The 19,654-nt window shown below is 39.1% G+C and overlaps 4 protein-coding genes and 1 pseudogene across 8 annotated transcripts; all 5 read right to left on the reverse strand.

Annotated features, from left to right (window-relative positions):
* Positions 1 to 104: 104 nt before the first annotated feature.
* Positions 105 to 1,908, reverse strand: LOC112084044 (annotated as a pseudogene).
* LOC18993998 (PRA1 family protein E) lies at positions 1,799 to 2,799 on the reverse strand. Its single transcript, XM_006417587.2, has one exon. The coding sequence runs from the start codon at positions 2,632 to 2,634 to the stop codon at positions 2,014 to 2,016; it is 621 nt and encodes a 206-aa protein (XP_006417650.1). The 5' UTR covers positions 2,635 to 2,799; the 3' UTR covers positions 1,799 to 2,013.
* Positions 2,800 to 3,004: 205 nt separating this feature from the next.
* Positions 3,005 to 6,496, reverse strand: LOC18993999. Its single transcript, XM_006417588.2, has 4 exons — positions 5,192 to 6,496; positions 4,591 to 4,890; positions 4,152 to 4,243; positions 3,005 to 4,003 (listed from the first exon to the last, which is right to left on the reverse strand). The coding sequence occupies exons 1-4, from the start codon at positions 6,203 to 6,205 to the stop codon at positions 3,127 to 3,129; spliced, it is 2,283 nt and encodes a 760-aa protein (XP_006417651.1). The 5' UTR covers positions 6,206 to 6,496; the 3' UTR covers positions 3,005 to 3,126.
* Positions 6,497 to 7,198: 702 nt separating this feature from the next.
* Positions 7,199 to 10,610, reverse strand: LOC18994000 (putative GPI-anchor transamidase). 5 transcript variants are annotated; one of them, XM_024152743.1, is made up of 10 exons: positions 10,528 to 10,610; positions 10,293 to 10,431; positions 9,904 to 9,945; positions 9,662 to 9,806; positions 9,223 to 9,452; positions 8,976 to 9,033; positions 8,632 to 8,709; positions 8,154 to 8,483; positions 7,678 to 7,854; positions 7,199 to 7,448 (listed from the first exon to the last, which is right to left on the reverse strand). In XM_024152743.1, the coding sequence occupies exons 2-10, from the start codon at positions 10,403 to 10,405 to the stop codon at positions 7,311 to 7,313; spliced, it is 1,311 nt and encodes a 436-aa protein (XP_024008511.1). In that variant the 5' UTR covers positions 10,406 to 10,431; positions 10,528 to 10,610; the 3' UTR covers positions 7,199 to 7,310. The 5 variants fall into 5 exon arrangements, with proteins under 5 accessions (XP_024008511.1, XP_024008513.1, XP_024008514.1 ...); XM_024152745.1 differs by having other exon boundaries at positions 10,293 to 10,419; positions 10,528 to 10,608; XM_024152746.1 differs by having other exon boundaries at positions 8,154 to 8,235; positions 8,395 to 8,483; positions 10,293 to 10,607.
* A 676-nt stretch (positions 10,611 to 11,286) lies between these two features.
* On the reverse strand, positions 11,287 to 19,170 carry LOC18994001 (myosin-9). The gene is made up of 35 exons (XM_024153078.1): positions 19,078 to 19,170; positions 18,838 to 18,983; positions 18,582 to 18,738; positions 18,441 to 18,499; positions 18,190 to 18,349; positions 17,967 to 18,116; positions 17,740 to 17,876; positions 17,511 to 17,657; positions 17,331 to 17,432; positions 17,197 to 17,254; positions 16,994 to 17,095; positions 16,867 to 16,904; positions 16,653 to 16,779; positions 16,382 to 16,552; positions 16,145 to 16,276; positions 15,872 to 15,981; positions 15,720 to 15,780; positions 15,410 to 15,587; positions 15,082 to 15,287; positions 14,853 to 14,972; positions 14,656 to 14,754; positions 14,352 to 14,573; positions 14,066 to 14,205; positions 13,803 to 13,961; positions 13,371 to 13,596; positions 13,116 to 13,271; positions 12,781 to 12,987; positions 12,550 to 12,693; positions 12,384 to 12,454; positions 12,173 to 12,272; positions 12,051 to 12,107; positions 11,903 to 11,959; positions 11,698 to 11,778; positions 11,523 to 11,605; positions 11,287 to 11,410 (listed from the first exon to the last, which is right to left on the reverse strand). Exons 1-35 carry the CDS (start codon positions 19,153 to 19,155, stop codon positions 11,287 to 11,289), a joined length of 4,365 nt encoding a protein of 1,454 aa, XP_024008846.1. The 5' UTR covers positions 19,156 to 19,170.
* Between the last annotated feature and the right edge of the window lie 484 nt (positions 19,171 to 19,654).

Consider the following 19,654-nt stretch of genomic DNA (forward strand, 5'->3'; position numbering starts at 1 on the left):
AGGAACGAAAGAAGCGAGCACTGGAGTGTGTTTCAGACTTTTTGCAGTGTGTTTCGTTTCTTTCCTCTCAACACAACTAAGAAGAGCAAAGACAAGTGAAAACATTAAGTCAAAAAATTATGAGGTTCAAAAGGATATAAAAACAAATAATGGACACAGAAGAAGTAATAATTATGGACTTGCAACTTGCAGTTTTGTGAAGCTCTTGGGGCCATCTCGAGTGCCTCAGAGACTGCAAAGAGATCAAAGTCCTCGTCGTCTTCTTCGGAGGATACGATGATCACTTGTTCAAGCAGAGGCAACTTGTTGAGGAGATGTCCAACTAGTGACATCTCTGCAGGGGTTGCACCAAACTCCAATATCTTCAGTATCTTCACAGGACACGATGATAGGCACAAGGAAGACGAAGAAGCAAAAGGAGAGATGCCGTCACTAAATCCATCCGTAAGCATGTGGTTAAGACCATGGAAGACGAGAGTATGAAGATTAGGGCTTTTGATAAGCAAAAGCAGCAATAAATGCCATCCTCCCTTGTCGTTGCTCTCAATAGATAAACGATTCAGGTTGTGGAATACCGGTACGGTCTCACCAAGGAAGGAAAGCACTTGAAGCGTCACGGAAGATAAACCAAGGGTTTGAACATTCTGTATCCCCATGATAAGTTTGGTGGCATCCATACGAACTCGGTGTCGGTTATATGAATCTCTTACACGCATATGACGTTTACTCAATCCAACATCGAGCCTAGCTTCAACAAGGGCATCCATTTTGACGAGCGGATAGTTGCGGGGAATAGAATCGGAGTAGTTTAAGTAGACTAGGTTTGGGGTGTTGAATGCAAGAAAAGTGCCTGGATCACCCCTGGTATGGAGATCGATGCAGGCACTACAAAATTTTGAGGGAAGGTCATAATCTTGTTTAGGATCAATAGTTAGTCTCTTGAGCGTTGGGGAAGAAACTAATGTAATTGAACTCTAACAGCAGTTTTGTAAAATCAACTCCTCAAGCACAGGGCATTTAGATAGAAACAGAGCCAACACGGTACCTCTATAACCTAATGGTATAGAATAAAGATGCAGAGTTTGAAGCTTTGTAAAGATCAAGTCTCCTCGAGTTAGCCTATCAAAGAGACCAATTTTCCCACATCCGAGTCCTAGCTTAATCAAGTAAGTTTTGGCTATAAGAAGAGAAGATGCTACAAGGCAGTGAGTATCCACTTGAAGGGAAGAGCAATATCAATGTAACATCTGTTGCTCCACGCCTCAGGGCTTTGAGTACCCAATCGTTGACAAGATCTTCGTCAACACCTCTATGGCATCTGAGAGAGAATTTGGTGAGGGGAGAATTGGATTGAAGACCCCTAACTCTATTCACAAACTCCATGAACGTAGTCCGTTCACATCGTCGTGCATGTCTTTTATAAGCCAGAAAGATGGTGTCATCAAGGTCAAGACTATCTAGTAATATAAACAAATTTCGCCACCTTTTGGACAGAGCCGATGTCGAAGCTGCCTCTTTGGTCGGGAGGAAAGACAGGATGTGGCATAGTAGATCCTCTGGTAATTTGCTGATTGCATCTTCTTCTCCTTCAATGCCGGCCGTTCTTCCTCTTTTCTGTATCCATAGAACCTAGTGACACAGCTCGATCAAGGGATTCGAATGAATCTCTTGAGTCCTGCCTGATTTTTTTTTTTTGTTCAATGCAAGGAATAAAGACAATCTTATTTATCAAAAAAAGGGTCCTTAAATAGGCTTTTGATTCTAGGGTTTCAATCGACTAAGAAAAGGAAAATACGAAGAGAGAAAATATATTCCTATTCGTTTAACACCAAAACTTCCCGGAATTTTAATTCGTACACGAGTCAAACAAATAAAAAAAAAACACACACACACACAAATACGATACATACAAGGGTCTTGGTAATTTTCAAAAACAACCCTAATTTGATTTACATCACCAAATTGTTTTCTCAGCTTTAAGCAAAACCCAATAAATGTGATAAACCGGTAAACTCAAATTGGGGTATAACTTGACGGTGGCCGGTTTACTCCAGCGGAGGAGGATACGAGCCCACCCTGACGAGCAGTTTCTTCATCAATAAACAAATCATCGGTACTTCGGAAAGCGCCGTGAGCTCCGACGATGAGCAGTCCGATGATGAGCGAAGCCAGAACGTTTTCCCCCACATCTGTATACACCAACGCCAATATCGTTACCAAGCTGAGTAATCCCAGAACAATCCGGTCATCCACTTCTCTCCCCGATATCACAATCGGATCGTTGGCGTCTCGCGAGAAGTAGAGGAGAATCCACCCGATGAAGACGACGATAAACGCGACCATAGAGATCGGGTGGTAAACCAGGCCGAGGAAAACGATGGCGAGGACGGCGAGGGCGTAGTTTGCGCGGAAGTAAGAGAGGTTGTGCCTAAGGTGCGCCATGGCCTCGTCGTATCTGTGAGGGAGAGAGAGTGCGGACAGATCGAGAAGCTCTCGCCATGGACGGAGCGTCGTGATCATCGATTGCGTCGTCTGCTTGGCGCGTGCACTCAACGATCCGATGATTGAGTTTGAAGAGGAGGAAGTTACTCCACCACCGGTGCCATAACCGTACGGCGGAGGCTTTTGATTCATTGGAAGTGGAGATTCACAGATCTCTTCAGATTGACAAATCCCTGGATTTTGAAAGAGAAGAGTCCACAAATCCCTGGATCTAGTTCCAAGTTAATTTTATCATAATTGTCCTTTAGGACCTTGTAAGTTTTATTATTACAACGGAAGCAAAAACAATTCAACTTTATCGATTGGCTCCATGAAAATGACAATTTACAGTATATATGTAATAATCCTTGTATATTCCCAATCTTCTTTTCTCAAAGATACAATTTCCAAACTCAAAATGCTAAACTAATAGAAGAACAACCCTCGACAATCCTCCAATGGATAAATGATTAAAATTATTGTTGAAATCTTTGGAACCAGTAGGCTCTCATACTGAGAGTAATAAAAATACCAACATTTCATGTCGGTAAGCTTCATCTTAGTGACGTCGGAATTATACAGAAGAATTTGGCCGCCAATTTTCATATATACAAAAAGAAAAAACAAGTAAAAAGCTTTCATCATTTATCTTTTTGCTTTGGTTTCGATTGGTTTGGGTCTCGGAGAAGAGACCGAGCCACCACCACCACCACCACCAAGTGCTGCAGCTGCCGACTCCACATGTGTGAGAAGATACTCGTAGATCTTCTTTCGTAATCGATCGATTGTTTCCTTTGAGACTTCTTGTAATCCTTCTCCATCTTCTTTCGACCCAATCTCGTCTAACCAATCATTCACGCTCTTCAGCTGCGACAGCATCCCTGCGATCTGCCCGTTATCAGACAGATTCAGATTCGAAGATGTCTCCACCACGTCCGCGTCCAAGAATCTCTCTACGAAACCCAAAAACCAATCTTGAGAAACCATTTGCAACTTCTCTGCCAGATCAGTTGCCTCGTTCAGACCATTCCCTTTCACCCAGTTTAGCGGTGGAGACTCTGATCCTGCTACTGTGGTGGCCTTTTGGCTACTACTGTTCTCCCTGTGTTTGCGGATCATGCCTTGTGCCACGAGTTTAGATCCAATCGTTGGCCGGTTTTGGACATTCCCACGGGTTTTACCGCTGGAATTATTACCCGGGTTCTCGATTATGATCACAGGTTTGCTCCTGGAGGCGGCTGGTTTGGCTGGTTTGCTGGAGTAGACAGAGAACGCCGATAAGTTAGTGATTAATGCAGCTTGGACCCAGGAGGCTGCCAATTTCTGCTTTTCCGATGCCGCTTTTACAGCTTCCTCAGATCTGTTTTCTTCATATTCTGGGGAAGATGTCGCAGAAATTAATCTAGACAGTGACTCTGTTATATTCTGAACATTCCTCAAACCGGAATGGAGCTTCAAGAACTGCTCGACGACTGGCAATGGATCATCTTCCTTCGCCGTTGACATAAGATCGTTGTACATACTACAAAATGGAGACGCAGAATAAAGTTCAGAAACAGCCACAGCAGTAAAAATAATTTCAGAGACAAAAACATATATGGATTTGTCCCTCAAACATCTCAAAAGCTCGAATGATTTCTAATGAATAAATTTTGATAGAGTTTACGCACACGAGGCATTGAAGTAAGCTCTCCGAAGCAGAGGCTTCTTGCATGGCCTCTATAGCAACAACTTGAGCAGCATCTCTATGCCTCAAGACTTCCTGCAAATATAATGTATCAGCAATGAGCCAATAAGCTTGTATTAAAATTTAATTACATTGCCTAAGACTAAAGCATAAGATGCATATGCTATGCTAAAAGGTTCTATTCTATCCCGGAGTCGATATTTTGGATTGGAAATAGGTTCAAGGAAGAAAAACCATACAACAGATACGAAATATTTTCGATCCACCACACTCAGTATTTTGCTTACAGCGTTGACATTTGGAAAAACAAATTTATTAACTGGTTGTTTTGAAGATGAATTTTCTTAATCACAATAAATTCAAAGCCTAATCATGAAGCAACCACATATGATATGAGGATCCAAGAATAGTCAAGCACATACCTGTCCTAGCCTCGAAAGAGATGAAGGGAGTGAACCCCATTGGATAGTGGCAGCCGCTAATCTTTTACCATTAACAGGGACTTTGACCAAATTCCCAGGCAATCCATTCTCCGCAGTAGATTTCTTATCCACGGACGTAGATTTCGGTCTACTCGTTTTATCTTTGGTGTCCAATATTCCGGTTGTCTCGATTTTCTTGGTTGACTGAATCTTATTGTGATCCTTAGATGATTTTGCAAATGCATTAGCCCTCTCCTGTTTGCTTGGCAACTTCTCACTTGATGTGCTTTTCCGCGGAGCCTAGAAACCAGAATTATACAAGCTATATTTAGAAATCTGAAAACAGAAAAAAACTAATAACATTTCATGAATTTACAGATGTATCTGAAAACACAAATTGTACAAAAACAGATGGAGAAATACAGAGGCTGATAGGAAAACAGACAAACGTATATGATACAAACCAAGACTCTGCAGATAGTGAGGAATGGGGAAAGTAATTTCAACTTCAAATACGGTGCTGATATAAATTGTCCAAATTTACATATCTAAATTATACCATTTGGCAGTATAAGGCTGAAAGAGCTGAAAAGGAGCTTACTGTTAAACTTCGTGCATCAGGGGTTGAATCACGTTTGGCAAGCTTCATTTTTGTGCTATCTGAACTCCTGATATCTAAATTCCCTTCCCAGCTTTTCCTCAACGCCTTGGCTCCAAACTCAATCCCCTGCACGAAGTTCTTAATCATGGGAAGCTTTTTGCCGACATTCGGACTCTCCACTTTGAGAAGAGACCGTCCCTTCTCAGATAAACCCATCCTAGGAGAACCTTTCTCCAATACCTTTGGCTTCACCTGCTGCTGCTGCTTAATCCCATTTGCAAACTTTGCAAAAGAAGTAGGCAGTGAGTAACAGCTCGTGGGGGAAGAAGGGATTGACTTTGAACCTGAAGAAGTCTTCAACTTCCCCAAAGATTCCTTCCTTACATCCAAAATCAAACCCGATTTAGCAGATTTCGCTCGGAATAGAGCAGACGGCTTCTTACCCTCAGAAGAATCTTCCCTAGAAATGCTAACGCTCAGTCTATTCCCTAGTGGTCTCTCAACCTCATTCCCACTCCCATTAGAAACCACTCCTCCTCCTTTGGAAGCTGCCTTAACTCTCTCTTTCTGTTTCGAACTCAATGAGCCATTGCAATTACCAACAGCACCATTATCACTAACCTTGTCATCAGTGAGGAACCCTAGAGAGTGAGTAGCTACGATATCTTCAGGAGTGCCAAGACAGGGATGCCTACCAGGAATGGGCCTAACACCACGGAGAATCGGGACAGGGGAGGAGGATTCGACCCTATCGACATGGATAAACTGACCTAATTGGAGCTTATCGCTAAGAATCAAGTCATCGTGTTCATCAGGAAGAGAGACGTAAGTGGCGTGAGAGGAATCAGAGACTTTGAGATAGAAGCCCTGGTTAGGGAAAAGCTCTCCTCCGGCTAGGGCAGGCACGATACTGACGACTTGTAAGAGAGAGGACCTGTGTTCTCCGGCGATTTTGACGTCGGTGTTCATGTGCTGGAGAAGCTTGAGCAAAACACCGGGCACTAGATTCGCCATCACTGAAGCGCATCACCGACGGATCTACACACTGGAGAAGACGTCAGATCTCAGAGAGAAGAGAGAAGAGAAGCAAATTTGGATTGTGGATTCCAACGAGATGATTTACAAATTGCAAACGCAGAGAGACAACTAATTAATATTATGGCCTGGGAGAGATACAAAGCAGAAGAAAGAGAAATAAATAATGAAATCAAATTAAAAGAAGAACAAAATTATGAGTGAGAGAATACAGGTAGGTTTTGAGAAGCAAGAGGAATGTGAAAATAATGTGATACTGTTGTGTCTCGTTGTACACACTCTCTCTCTCTCTTGTTTTTTTTTTTTTTTTTAAGAATGAGAGAGCAATTAAAGAAGCAAGTAAAGGGTCAGAGTCAGATTCAGGAGATGAGAAAAAGATGGGGGGATTCATTTGTTGTGTTGTGGCTTATGTGGATGTTATATATATATATTCCTCTCTTGAGTCAATAGAAACTTTTATTTACCATAAATGCATAATGTGTCTACTTGTAGTTTATATGTTTGTACATATTTCCAAGTCTGTGTTATTCAAATATGTTTGATGAAATATATCTTTACCATAAATATATAATGTTTTTATTACTCTCAAATGATTTTCCTATGGTAAATGTTTCAAAATACAATAATGCAAGTAATTAAAGGAAAAATTTGCAGGGAAACTAGAGTTTGAGGGTAAAAATGAGTGTGAAACTAAAACAGGAATTCGTTTGAAGTTTGAACGAGGAAGGTGTCATCGGAAATTAGAGCTTTTGTTGATGAGCATGCTAATGGTTCTCTTATAAGATGTATTGATGACGTAATATCTGGTTGATGATAAAAATAAATTTTTATCTGTGTAATTCTTTAAATTCGTATAAATTAAAATTCAACATTTTTAACCTTTGTATAAGTTGACAACAACAAAAGTTTAAATTTTGAGGTTCAGCATGTTACTCGATCATTTTTTTTTTTGGTATCTAGGAAATTCGAAAGAATTGTGAAAAAGTATAATAAATGGATGCGAAGCTGCAACATTGACAATCATACAACAGAGATTAAAGTGAAGTAATGACGATGAAGTTGATCCTATATTACGAGCTATTCATCATAACAAAGATGATGTCACCATTACAACGAGAACCATCACCGCTATGCTTAGGTTAACCACTGTATCGACATTTTCAAGCTTCTCCAGTTTCTCATGGAGGTCTGCCCGCATTTGTGAATATGGACATTTTTGCTTCTGCAACAACAAACATAACACGGGGTCTCAATTCCATTACTCGAATCCAGCAAAAAGGAGGAACACAACCCACTAAGCAACATATGTCAATCATGCTCAATATCCTAACCCAGCTCAAATTCATTAATCAGTTCTAATATTTCCTGTATGTAAGTACAAAATCCAAGGTTTGGATCTTTTGCATAGTTCTACTTATGATACAACCAGGGAAGGAAGTATAGACAGTAACCTCAGTTTTCGAGTCATCGTTTGGGTTGTTTGCATTCTGAAGATCATGCTCGGAAAGTTGATTGAGTGGCATCTCGGTATCGATCTTGCTATTGGACATTCTACTTGAGAAGGCTTCGTAAGCTGAATCAGTATGAATGGTCTCCATAACTGAACCGAAGAAATTTGTGACCGGTACCTGATTCCCACAATAAGTAAACTTGAAGGATGAGTAATTAATCATCTCAAGATAGACATACTTCATCAAACACGTAGAAGAAAAAATATCTAGAAGGTGCAAGTTCTTAATCTAAATCAATATCGTTTCCCTGATCATGTAATGGTGAACTTATGAACTAACCTACAGTGTTCAGCCCCTATAGAACAAACAACTAAACTGAGGTTAGTTAGTCTTCTATGGTCACAACAGAATACTGTAGTAATTTAAACTGCTAATAAAATTTTAATGAGACATTGCACACTCAATTTCCTCCTTACCTCCGCCAGATTTGGCTGGTAAAGATCAGTCCGGTAATAGGCAGTAGACATTAGCTGTCTCGGATCGTAGGACCTAAACAAACTGCACAACAGGAGGTGAACGGATGTTTGTAGCTCAGAAATTTCAGCTTGAAAGGCGTTAAAATGATCAGTAAATGTCAGAGGTAAAACATACAGAGACACATATAACTCGTTAAAATAACACAGATTGTTGGTGACGAGAGTTGCATAGTTATCGTACCTGTTAAGTGATGCATTGTCATAGATATTGAGCCTCTCAAAGAACGCAAGAGTGTAATATGTAAACCGATCTACAACAGATACGCCAATCTGAAGCAACAAAAAATTTTAGAACTGGAGATCAGTACAATGATATAAAGAAGAAACTATCGCCAAACAATCTAATGATTTTGTTGAATAATTACCCCCTTAATATCGTAATACACTTTCCATTCATGAAATAGTGAAGAGCACTTACATCTGAGTCCAGGTGATGGGAATATGAGTTCTCTCCTTTAAGACTGCTACCAATAGCCAAAACACCAGGTGATTGAAGCTACGAAAAACAATTGTCTAAGAAAGTTAACAGCATTAGAGAAAAATCCAAATGATAGATTAGATGTCAATTTCATACATTGTGAAACAACAACTAGAGTAACTGCTAAAAACAAGCTTCCCACATAAGCAAGAAAGGTACGATGGATCTCAAAATATTAACTCGAAAAGACGCAGAGCAAAACTAAAGTTTTGGCTTACGAGAGCGTTTTTCTGAAATATAAAGACGAAATTAACTCCGAAAAAGTGACACAAAGAAAGATGTACCTGGTTAAAGAGAGTGGCAGCTTGGCAAGTATCAACCATTATCATCAGCTCCTTGAATCTGGCTAGCCAAATAATGTCATTAGACTATCACAAGAGAATTAAGATGAGGCAATAAATGAATAAAGTTTGTTCCACCATGACATGGCCCATGGAAAATGTATAGGCAGGAAAAGTTAGATATTTCAAAAGACAGATTAAAAACACTGAACAAATGAATGACTTAAGAACCATCATAAATGTAACATACCTACGCTTCTCTTTCATTTGTTTTACAGCATCCGCTAAATCGTGACTCTGGAGTTCTTCTGCATCTTGAAACTTTAGAAATTCATCACCTCCATGCCCAGTCATATACAGTAGAATGTGGCTACCCTCATCACTGAGGAGACGCTTTGACCTTGGAACAGCATTCTCATGTCGCCCAGTCAAAACCCGCATGAAATTTTCAACTGTTACCTCATACCCACGATAATCTACCTGAGTGAAAATGATTTTATACAATCAGCCCTTCTTCTGGAAACGTGTATGTTATATGGGTTGGGAGCAATCGCCGTGAAAAAAAAGAGGATATACATATGATATGCCAGGAATCTAAAGGAAACACACAGAAATATACCTACTCGAGAGATAACATTTACTACTACATGAGGAGTTCATTGAGAATGATCCTTCAGCCAGAAATTTACCTCAACGTTATCTCCATACAAGTTAAGTTTGTGGTTTTCATTGTTAAAAACTTGAGCAGGATATTCATTTCTAGCATTACAGGCCATATCGTCAGCCAACATCAGAATTATCCTTTCATCTGGTATCCCAAGTCTCTTGACTGTCCTAGAAACACCAAGCAAAGAGAAAACTACGTAAGAAACAAAATGTGAAGTGAACTACCTCTATAAACGAATCGATTAAGGAAAAAACTGAGCATTACCTATACAAGGACAGAGTATTGGCCATGTGCCGGTAGTTAAACCTGAGAAATAGCAACAACAGCAATAGGTTAAACTAGGCAAGATCTGTAAATAAAACAGGTTTCTCAATCAATCAAGCACAACTCTGTCGAAATGGTGAGACGAATTTAACTCCAAAACCAATCACCATATTTTTGAAATTCATGTTCATTTGCCATACTTTGTGACCACTTATCAGAAGAAATACGTTGATATGAAAAAAAATGGAAAAAATTACGTGAATTAAGATCGAAAACAAACTGGTAAGTGCCGAAAAATGAAGAATGAATCAGAGAAAGATGGATGTGTACCCAAAAAAAAGAAGAAGAAATCAATTCTTAGTGAATGAGAGAGGATTGGGGGATTATACCAGAATCGAGAAGTGCAGACCAAGACAGCCCAATTGTTCGTGTGAATAGTTGTCTCTCCGGCGGAGAAGGCAAGCGAGGAGCAGAGAAGCATTACGAGTAGAATAATCTTCATTTAAGGAAGAAAATCTGAAAAAGGAACTGAAATCGATGAATGAGTTTTCCGAGACTAGCTCTCAGATGCGAAAAGGAGACTGATGCTGTGATGCAGATCTCACGAAGATCTATTGCCAGCACCTAAAAGAGAGAATTCGGCGACGGCGATGAAATCCCGGTCAAAATCTCAGCTTGCCGGCGGTGGGAGGTAACGGAAAAGGGAGCAGACGACGGGGAAATTAAAGACTGTGTATTTATTTTAAACGATTTACAAGTGATTTATAAGTCTTAGACAAAATTTTGCTGTTTTGATTTCAAAGTTACTGTCATGTCAAAACTTTTGTGTTATTCATTAAATGATTTTTACATTGTTAAAAGAGTGTCAAAATCTGGTGTTATTCAATGGTCTATATTGATTTCTCTTGCACTTTTATCAGCGATTTAATTTGGTTTTGGATTTATAAATTTTGCAAGTGTTATCGAAGATGGATTTTGTTATTTTGTGAAAAAAATTTCTAAATATTAGTTAAAATTTACATAATTAATTTTAAATTCATTTGTTTGATTGAAAAAAAAATATATTGTGAGTTTTTAAGCTCACGATCACGATGAATAGTTACAAGTTCAAAATAAGAATTTGTAAAACAATATGTGAATCAAAACTTATCACTGAAACTTGAAAATAAAGTTCGTAAGACGTATAATTCAAATATTGGACTACACTACAGAAGACATATAACTAATGCGGATGTATCTTAAAACAATAATCGAGGAATGCCAATGGCAAAAAGTTGTAAAAGTTATTCTTACTTGCGTCATAAGAAACCTATTTTGGAAAAGGAGAAAGAAACTATTAACTAAATTTGGTCTCTGTTGGTGTGTAAGATCGAGAGACAAGGATCAATCAGAGAGTGGCAATAAAAAGCTAAATCCAGAATTCTCCCGGATTAAAGGTGGTGGCTCGATATCAGCAATGTCAAATCTCTCCATCGACTTTGATAGATCATCAACAGAGAAAGGAATGCTGCAAAATCATTTTTATTCAAAAACAAATTAGAAAAAAACGTCGTCATCGAACATTTTAGTGCCCAACAAAAGGAGAAACTTGTTGGCATTAGTAAGTAAAAAGAAGTAACCTTGAGTCGTCATCCAAAAGAAAGGAGTTGCTAACAGCATTATTCGAATCTTCTGTCATTAGCACCCTCATATTTGCTATCACCTAATAGTATATATATACAGAGAGAGGTATATATATAGGTTAATTAAGGGTATAATCACACAGATCATAATCAGTTGCTTAAGGTAACTTACATCCGGAGAGACGCTATGTGTGCCGTATTTGTCGTCCCAGTACATCGTACTGATCCTGTATAGTTGTTGTATGCTTAGTACCTGCCCACAATTTCAATCTATCAGCAAATCTAAACTAGAAACTTCTGATTTTCCACTTTTTTCAACATTTTGTAAGAGTTTTGGCAAGGGATATATCAAACTGAGCCGGGAAAGATCAACTTACCGGGCAGAGATCATGACTGATCTCATCGAGAGTTTTCTTTGGTTTTTGGTGTATGACCTGCATTTGGAGCAAGAATTAAATAATGGTTTACCCTCATGCATGTGATCATCCTTAATTAAGGTTTAGGTCGAGGATAACGAAAGGTTACCAGAAACCCAATGGCCTGTCTTATATGCTTAAGCTCATCCCAGGAAGAACCCGCATACTGCAATTGTAATTGGTTACTTTTGTTGAGTAAAATAATAGTAGAGTGAAAGATAAGATAGATACCTCATCTGTTGCCTTGAAACACCAGTGTTCCAATTCAGACAAGCCAGCTTTGACGTACTCGCCATTGCTAAATGAACAACACTCGCGTCTCAATAATAAGCTGTTGGGGAAAACAAAGGAATCATTTGATTAGTAGAAGATAGAGAATGTTTGAGACTAGAGATATATAAGGGAATTTATTAGAAGCTAATTAATAACCCCCGGAAAACACCTGTTAAACAGTTGAACATTGATGAATGAGAATATCTGCGTAAACACCTTACGCACCAAGAATGAAGGAACCTAAAAAACCATATATAGATGAAGATTCAATCAGTGGGTAGTCTCAGAACTTGTTTTATTTTAGAAGAAATTGTTAATATAGCGAAGGCACTCACGTTGTTTGATTTCAGAGTATTGAGGAAATTTGTAAGGCCCTTCACAATTCCTTGCCAGTGAGCGATCAGTGCTTGCTGAGCTGCAGTGTTGGCCACGGAACGAGATGCTCCTTTCACTAAACTCGCCCTCGATGTTCTTGGTGCCTATTTGATGTTGAATACACTTAGCGTAAAAAAATAACCTCGTCCCGCTTGAGAACGTAACGTGGCTGCAAATTACTAATGGCTTACCTGAATGCACAATCCAAGGAGTGGAGAAATCTCCTTCTTCAAGTTGTCCCGAATCATTCCGTATATCTTTTCAACATAAGCTGTGAGCTGCTGCTTAAACAGTAGAGCTGGATATTTCGCTTCAACTTGCCTTAAAGTATCCGCTCCACCTCCTCCAGCACCGTTTATCAGGGCAAGATTTACACCTTGGGGTGCCCCACGGAAGCTCTAACGGAAACATTCTCAAAGTTAGAAACTTACCTCAAAACAAGAAAGAGAGGAAGAGAGACAAATTTCACATGCACTGTGCTTGATGGATCCCAAAACAAAATAGGTATATATATATATATATATACCTGAGTCATCCTCCCAAACAGAGTGGCAGAAGATGAACGGCGGCGCTGTGGAGCCATCCCAGCTGCACCACTAGCTTTGAGTGTGCGCTGGAGGAGTAAGAGGAGTGTTGAGGCATTGGATAACCAATAGGCCAATGTGTTGTTGTTATCTTGAGTCTGAGAGATCAAATTTCGCAACATTGATTATATATTATTCCTAAACACGTTTTCAATCACAACTAAATAGACCTAAAAACTAGGAAGCTCAAGCCAAACCTCAATAGCATGGCCTATTGTCTGAATAATGCGATCAAAGACACTGGTTCTTTCAACTTCAAATGACCTCCATTGCAGTAGGCATTTGTATATGATGCAAGCTGTGATAGGTCGGTTCCCCTGGAAACCCAAGTGTTGGACGATGCACCGGATAAGCAGCTCTTGATTTTCTTGCTGCTTCTCGTTTAATGTTTTCTGTGGTTTATCATCCACTTCTGAGGGATCCCTATGGTTCATCGAATGGCTATGCAGATCCTGATTCACATTAAAAGCCATTGGTCCATCATATTAATCCAAAATACTCAAACTGAACTGGTTAATTTACTCAAATCGGTGGCAAATGTACTCACCAAACTTGACCTCGTATCCACTGCTAGATGACCACTCTCTGAACCTCTCTGTTATTATTAAACAGATGTGTAATTTTTCAACAAAAAGATACTTGCGGTCTCATATTTCAATAAACTGTCTTTATTTACCTGTAAAATGGACCGAGAGCGGCCAGAGAGAAATTTATTAGGTGCCATGGACAGAGCCTGTTGCCGTAAGACTTTATTCTCCGATTCCAAGTTGCTGCACTTCTCCTCCATCCTGCTCACATTAACTTCAAGTGTCAGCTCATGGGACCAATTAACCATATAAGCAGGGTGATTAGATAGATATTTAATAACGAAACTTGATGATATTATTTTTACCTAGTCAGGGATTCTTGGAGTTGCTGACCTTTCTTCTCTGTCTCCTCCAGTTTCTTCCTTTTGTCTTCGAGAGACTCTTGAGATTCTTCAAATTTTCTCACTGCATCATCAGCCCTCTGTTTCTCGTTTTCTAGAGTAGCCTGTTGGAACGCAAATTAATTGATGCTAAGTAGAATCACATGTAACAGTGAATAGAAATCTTAAATCTTGATGGTACTGATTTGCAGGTAAGAGGAAAGATTAGACAACTGATTAACAATTGATAGCCAATTGTGACAGAAAGTACCTTAACACTCTCCAGTTCCTCTGTCATCAATTCAATCTTCTTTGTGTCTTCAACTAAAACTTGTGTTTCTTTGATAACGGGAGGAGCTTCTTCAGCGGCTTTCTTTGCTGCTTCGCGTTCTTTCACAAGCAATGCGTTTGTTTCATCCACTTTCTTCCGCATTTCCTCCAACGAACTCTGAAGTTTTGATATCTCCTGAGTCTTTGCTTCTTCTAAATCACCCTGAAAAATCAATTCAAAGCTATACATTATATATCTACTTCATAAAAATGATCGATTTAAATGGTGTTTCTATGGAAGATACCCTTAGACGTTTCTCCAGCTGGACACGGTATGTGAGTTCCTCCACTTTCTTTTCAAGCATATCTTTTGCCTCTTTAAGTGCTCCTGTTTCCCTTGAAGCCTGAAGATAACAGAAATGTTGAGTACGTTTGAGATAGTAAATCCAAACTAGCATCCTAATTGTGAAAGTATTCAAGAAAATCGAATAAAATTTTGTACCATTTTGAGCTTCCTAAGTTCTCTCCTGGCAAGTCTGCCTCTCCATCGTGTCTGAGATAGGATCACTCCATTTTTAAGCTTCTTGTAGTACGTGGTTGCTCTGTGACAACGCCACTGAGCCTGCCAATAGTAACAAGAAATTATATGTGTTAATGATCATAAGAAATCTAAGATAGTCTGAGACTTCTATACGCTGTTTTTAGCGTGTAACTCTCGCAAGAAAGTAAACCTGAACAATGGTGGCAGCCTTTGTTTGCTTCCTGAATCTGAATTGTTTACGAGCAGCTATGGCTCTTAGACCAGTCTGTACAACAAGCGCAGCAACATGGAGCTTTTTATACGATTTTCTAGAGTGATATCTCCGACCATTCTTCTGAATCTTCACAGCAGCAGCTTGTCGTCTCAAATTTTCGTAAAGTTTGCAGGAAAGTCTTCCTACGATAGTTACAAATGAAAGAAAAATTACATACAGCGAATCAGTCATACAGTGTGACAAACTTAATGCCCTTCAAAACTCCAAAGAGAGAGTTTGAGCATGTGAAAATCAAATGGCTTACCTCTGCATAGAGCTTGGAGAGATATTGTGGCCTTTCTCAGAACAATAAACCGTTTCTGAGCCTGATGAGTTCGTATTCGTCTCTGAATTTTTTTGGCAGCACTACTAAGAACCTCTGCCCTTCTAGCGTCGAGTTCAGCCATCTGACCAGCCCTCAAGAAGACCTTAGTTTTACCAATCTGCATTACAAAAAATTATCAGTCTGCAGTTTGTTGATTACAACTCTTCCATCATTGAACCATATTCCATTGCGGCACTACTAATAAGATACTATCGGCGCCATGAAGTAAGAGATACTCGTGAACAGTTACCTGGTATCCTTTAAGTCCCATATTGTCCAAGATCTTTTTAGATGCGGCTTTCTCATCGTAGCTGTTCAGGGAGAAGTCAGAATCTGTAAAATATTGATTTTCAACGCTCACAAAACAATTTAACGAACAGGGGAGAAATATTGTATACTTACTTCCCTTCTATAGCCGCAGGAGATAGAAGTCCAAAACGGTTTATGAACTCAAAAAAAGGTTTACGAGTTGGATACCCTGCGCAACTAATTCTGATCGCCTCTAAAACACCCTATAAAGACAACATAAAGGTTTACAGTTATTAGCACACTTTCCTGTCATTACTCGCAGGAGATTAATAACATAAAAAGGCTTTTTGGTAACATGCTCATAAACCCATATTATGTCTAGAACATCCTCACTGTGGAAAATAATATTCTCTTATTTATACTTACACCACATCGCAGCTGCTGCATGATGTTCACATTCTCAAATATGGCAGGCTTTAAAAGATTGTTAGGCTTCACACATCTGATGTAATGAGGCTCGGTAGAATTTAATGTTTCCATCAGTTGCTGGAGTTGGAGCTGCATCAATCAGGCCAACCGTATTTTACTTCTCTTACATTTACTTGTCAAGAAAAAAATATTAGTAAGACAATCTGAAGATTTACAATAGAATAAGCTTCCTACCTTAAAACGAGAGCCAATGGATGAAAACTTTGAAGATTTAGATGTTTCTTCAGGGAGTGGAGGGAAAAGACCCACGACAAAAGGACATTTAGAAGCTCCCAACAAATCTTGGTGTTCAGGGATCACATAATCCTTGTTTTTATCCAGAAATAGATCAGACTGATATAGAACCTGAAATTAAAAAAGAAAAAAAATTAAATAGAGTACATGAGAAATTAGTGAAACAGTCCCTTATGCCAATTGTTTTTGGGAAAAGAAATATACAACGTACTTCTCCAGCATAATGGGCAACGGCAAAATCTGTTCGAGAGAGTTTTGGTTTGATGAACCTCTTGTGGGTCTTAAAAGTCTGATATAACTTGTTTGCAAATGTTTCGTGGGTTGATTTTGGAAACATACTGAAAAATCACGGCTCATTAATTCAGAAAATAACATAATCACGAAAAAGGATATCTAGATGTAACTAGTTAGATCTTTAACATTACCAAGCTTCATCAAGGAGAGCAACAATTCCGCCAGGCTTCTGCAGAAGATGAAAAGGAGAAAGTGAGATTAAAAAAAAAAAAAAAAATCCATTTCGATAACATTGTCCTTTCTTGGTTAAGAAATGACCTTTTCTATAAGATCAAGAACATCTTGATTGTCCACAAATTCAATGTAGCTCCAATCTATTGCTTCTTTTGTGTACTCTTCCTGTTCCATCTTGAAAACGTGCTGAAAACAGCAAAACAAACTGATGAATTCAAAAATACTACTTAAGAATCACAGCTGGAACAAACAAAAAAAAAACTTTTGCACTACAATCAAGAAACTACCTGATTGAAATGTTGCTGCAACTTCTCATTAGTGAAGTTAATACAGAACTGTTCAAAACTGCAGAAGAACGGTATTAGAATAGAATGGAGGACAGCATATCCTGTGAGCCTTAGATCACGCAAAGGTTCATTACCTGTTAGCTTTGAAGCTCTCAAATCCGTAAATGTCCAGAACTCCAATTAGGGACCTAGAATTGGCGTCTTGTCCAATCGACTTATTAATCTTGTCTACCAACCTGCACATAACTAGAGATATTCAATTAGCATCAAATATGTAAAGATCCATTGTTGTTACTCCTAAACCAGCCACCTACCAATCAAACAATCGAGAATAGATTGTCTTAGCGAGACCGTCCCTGCTGGTAACTGCACTCTGTGGATCTAGACTTCTCTTAATAACTTCCTCTGGTGTGATCATAACACGTTTACATAATGCATCTTCAAGTGCCTTCAAATCACACCTGAAAACGAGACTTACATTTAACTTCAAGAACTGATTAACATACAGAGATTCTCTCAGAGACAAAATCTTTTTTTACGTACATGAGAAGTTCCGCTGCTGTCTTAAGATGAAATTTCGCCTTCTCATCCTTGGGAACTGATGAATCAACTTCCTTTCCCTTAGTAAATTCAATGTTTCCAATATGAAGAATTGCAGCAACCACCCTGAAAATTGCTTCCTGATAATATGTACAAAGGGAGAAAGTTCATCGTCAATATAGAACTGCAGGAAACTAAACTGAATTTGGTTGCTGCTTACACGAACCGACCTGTTCTTTTTCGCTGATTCCGACAATATCCATAGCTCTCCTTGTCGCAAGATAATCATGAGCATCGCTTATACCGACAAGCTCGTAGCACTTAGACTGGTTCAGATAATGAAAGGTCTTTGGATGACCCAGCTTGTACTTTTCAATTTCCTGCTTAGTTCCATTATGTTAGTGAGTTCTTCAGGAACAATAGATATTCCAAAAGAGCTGTAGGTGAGGTTACCTCCTGCGGTGCGGCACAAAGAAGATAGAAGCAGTGGTAATTGCGCTCCGGATCAGAGATTTGACACACACGAGACCTCTCTAGAAGATAGGTCCTTATAGCAGCTCCAGATATTCTTCCTTGCTTATCAAATTGGATTTCAACAAATTTACCAAAGCGACTGAAGCCAAAGCATATTGTACAATCATCAGATGAGTTCCCAACAATGAGTATAAGTATATGGCCACTATTATGAGGAGATTTTGGTTCACCTGGAGTTGTTATTTCTCACAGTTTTTGCATTCCCAAAGGCTTCAAGAACAGGATTTGACTGGGCGCAGAAATGACAAACAAGTTAATAGATTAAGCTCATCAAATAAGAAGATCACCGAGGTATATAGAAAGGTAATTACTTCAAGAACTTGTTGTTCAACAGTCCGTCCTTCTGTAACTGCACGACCTCCCAAATATGCAAGGTACCTCATAAGCATCTTAGTGGTTTCAGTTTTTCCTGCTCCGCTCTCGCCACTTACAAGAATCGAATTGCTTTTGCCCTCATTAATCATGGCCCTGAGTGTACATAGAGTCATAGATAAAAAGGTTTCTTATTAGGCTGAAAGCAGTATACATATATGTAGATGATAATATACAAGCAAGTATGAAAATGACCTGTATGCAACATCAGCAACTGCAAAAACATGAGGACTTAGTTCTCCAAATGGTGCTCCTTTGTATTGTTGCATCATATGGGCATCATAGATGTGAGGCAACCGTTGAAACGGATTAATCGCGATTAGGATGTTTCCTGTGTATGTCTGTCATGAACAAATAGATCATATATAGTCAAGACAGAGAATAGTAAATTTCAGGTCCTAACATTTAATCTGTAAGTAAGAAATAGGTACTAACATAGATCTCATTAAGTTCATATCTGATCTTCAAGTTCTGAAGAACACCAGGTTCGTGCAAGTAAGACAGCTTTGTCATGTCATCAACACCACCTGCAGGAGCTTCCACATCCTTTGGGTATATCTTTGACAACTTTGCAGTGACCTGTAAACAAACAGGAATCTAAATCAGTTTTGGGATTATACTAAAAGGTGTCAAGTTGAAATGCTACAATCTTGGTGATTGACTGGCCTTCTTTCCAGTAGTGGCTTGGATCACAACTTCTTCTCCATTGATCTTTTCAACCTCACCATCAATCCAAGCCACATCTGAATCTTCAACCCAAACATGAGAACCTACGATGATATTTACTGGAGTTCCCTGCAGTTTACAAAAAGCATCAGAGTGTTGATATGCTCTGAGATTGGCCGATCAAACATGAAAATTACTACCTGCAGTGACCTATGCAACACAAAATCCTAAAGGAAAGTAAGACTTTCACGTACCATTGTTCAATTAGTGGTCGTCTTTTCTTCTTCACAATAAATACAAGTCAATGAAATTGAAACCCAATCCTTGGCACATTTTTACCCACAGT

Source organism: Eutrema salsugineum, unplaced genomic scaffold (genome assembly GCF_000478725.1).
Source record: "Eutrema salsugineum unplaced genomic scaffold, Eutsalg1_0 scaffold_5, whole genome shotgun sequence".
Taxonomy (NCBI): domain Eukaryota; kingdom Viridiplantae; phylum Streptophyta; class Magnoliopsida; order Brassicales; family Brassicaceae; genus Eutrema; species Eutrema salsugineum.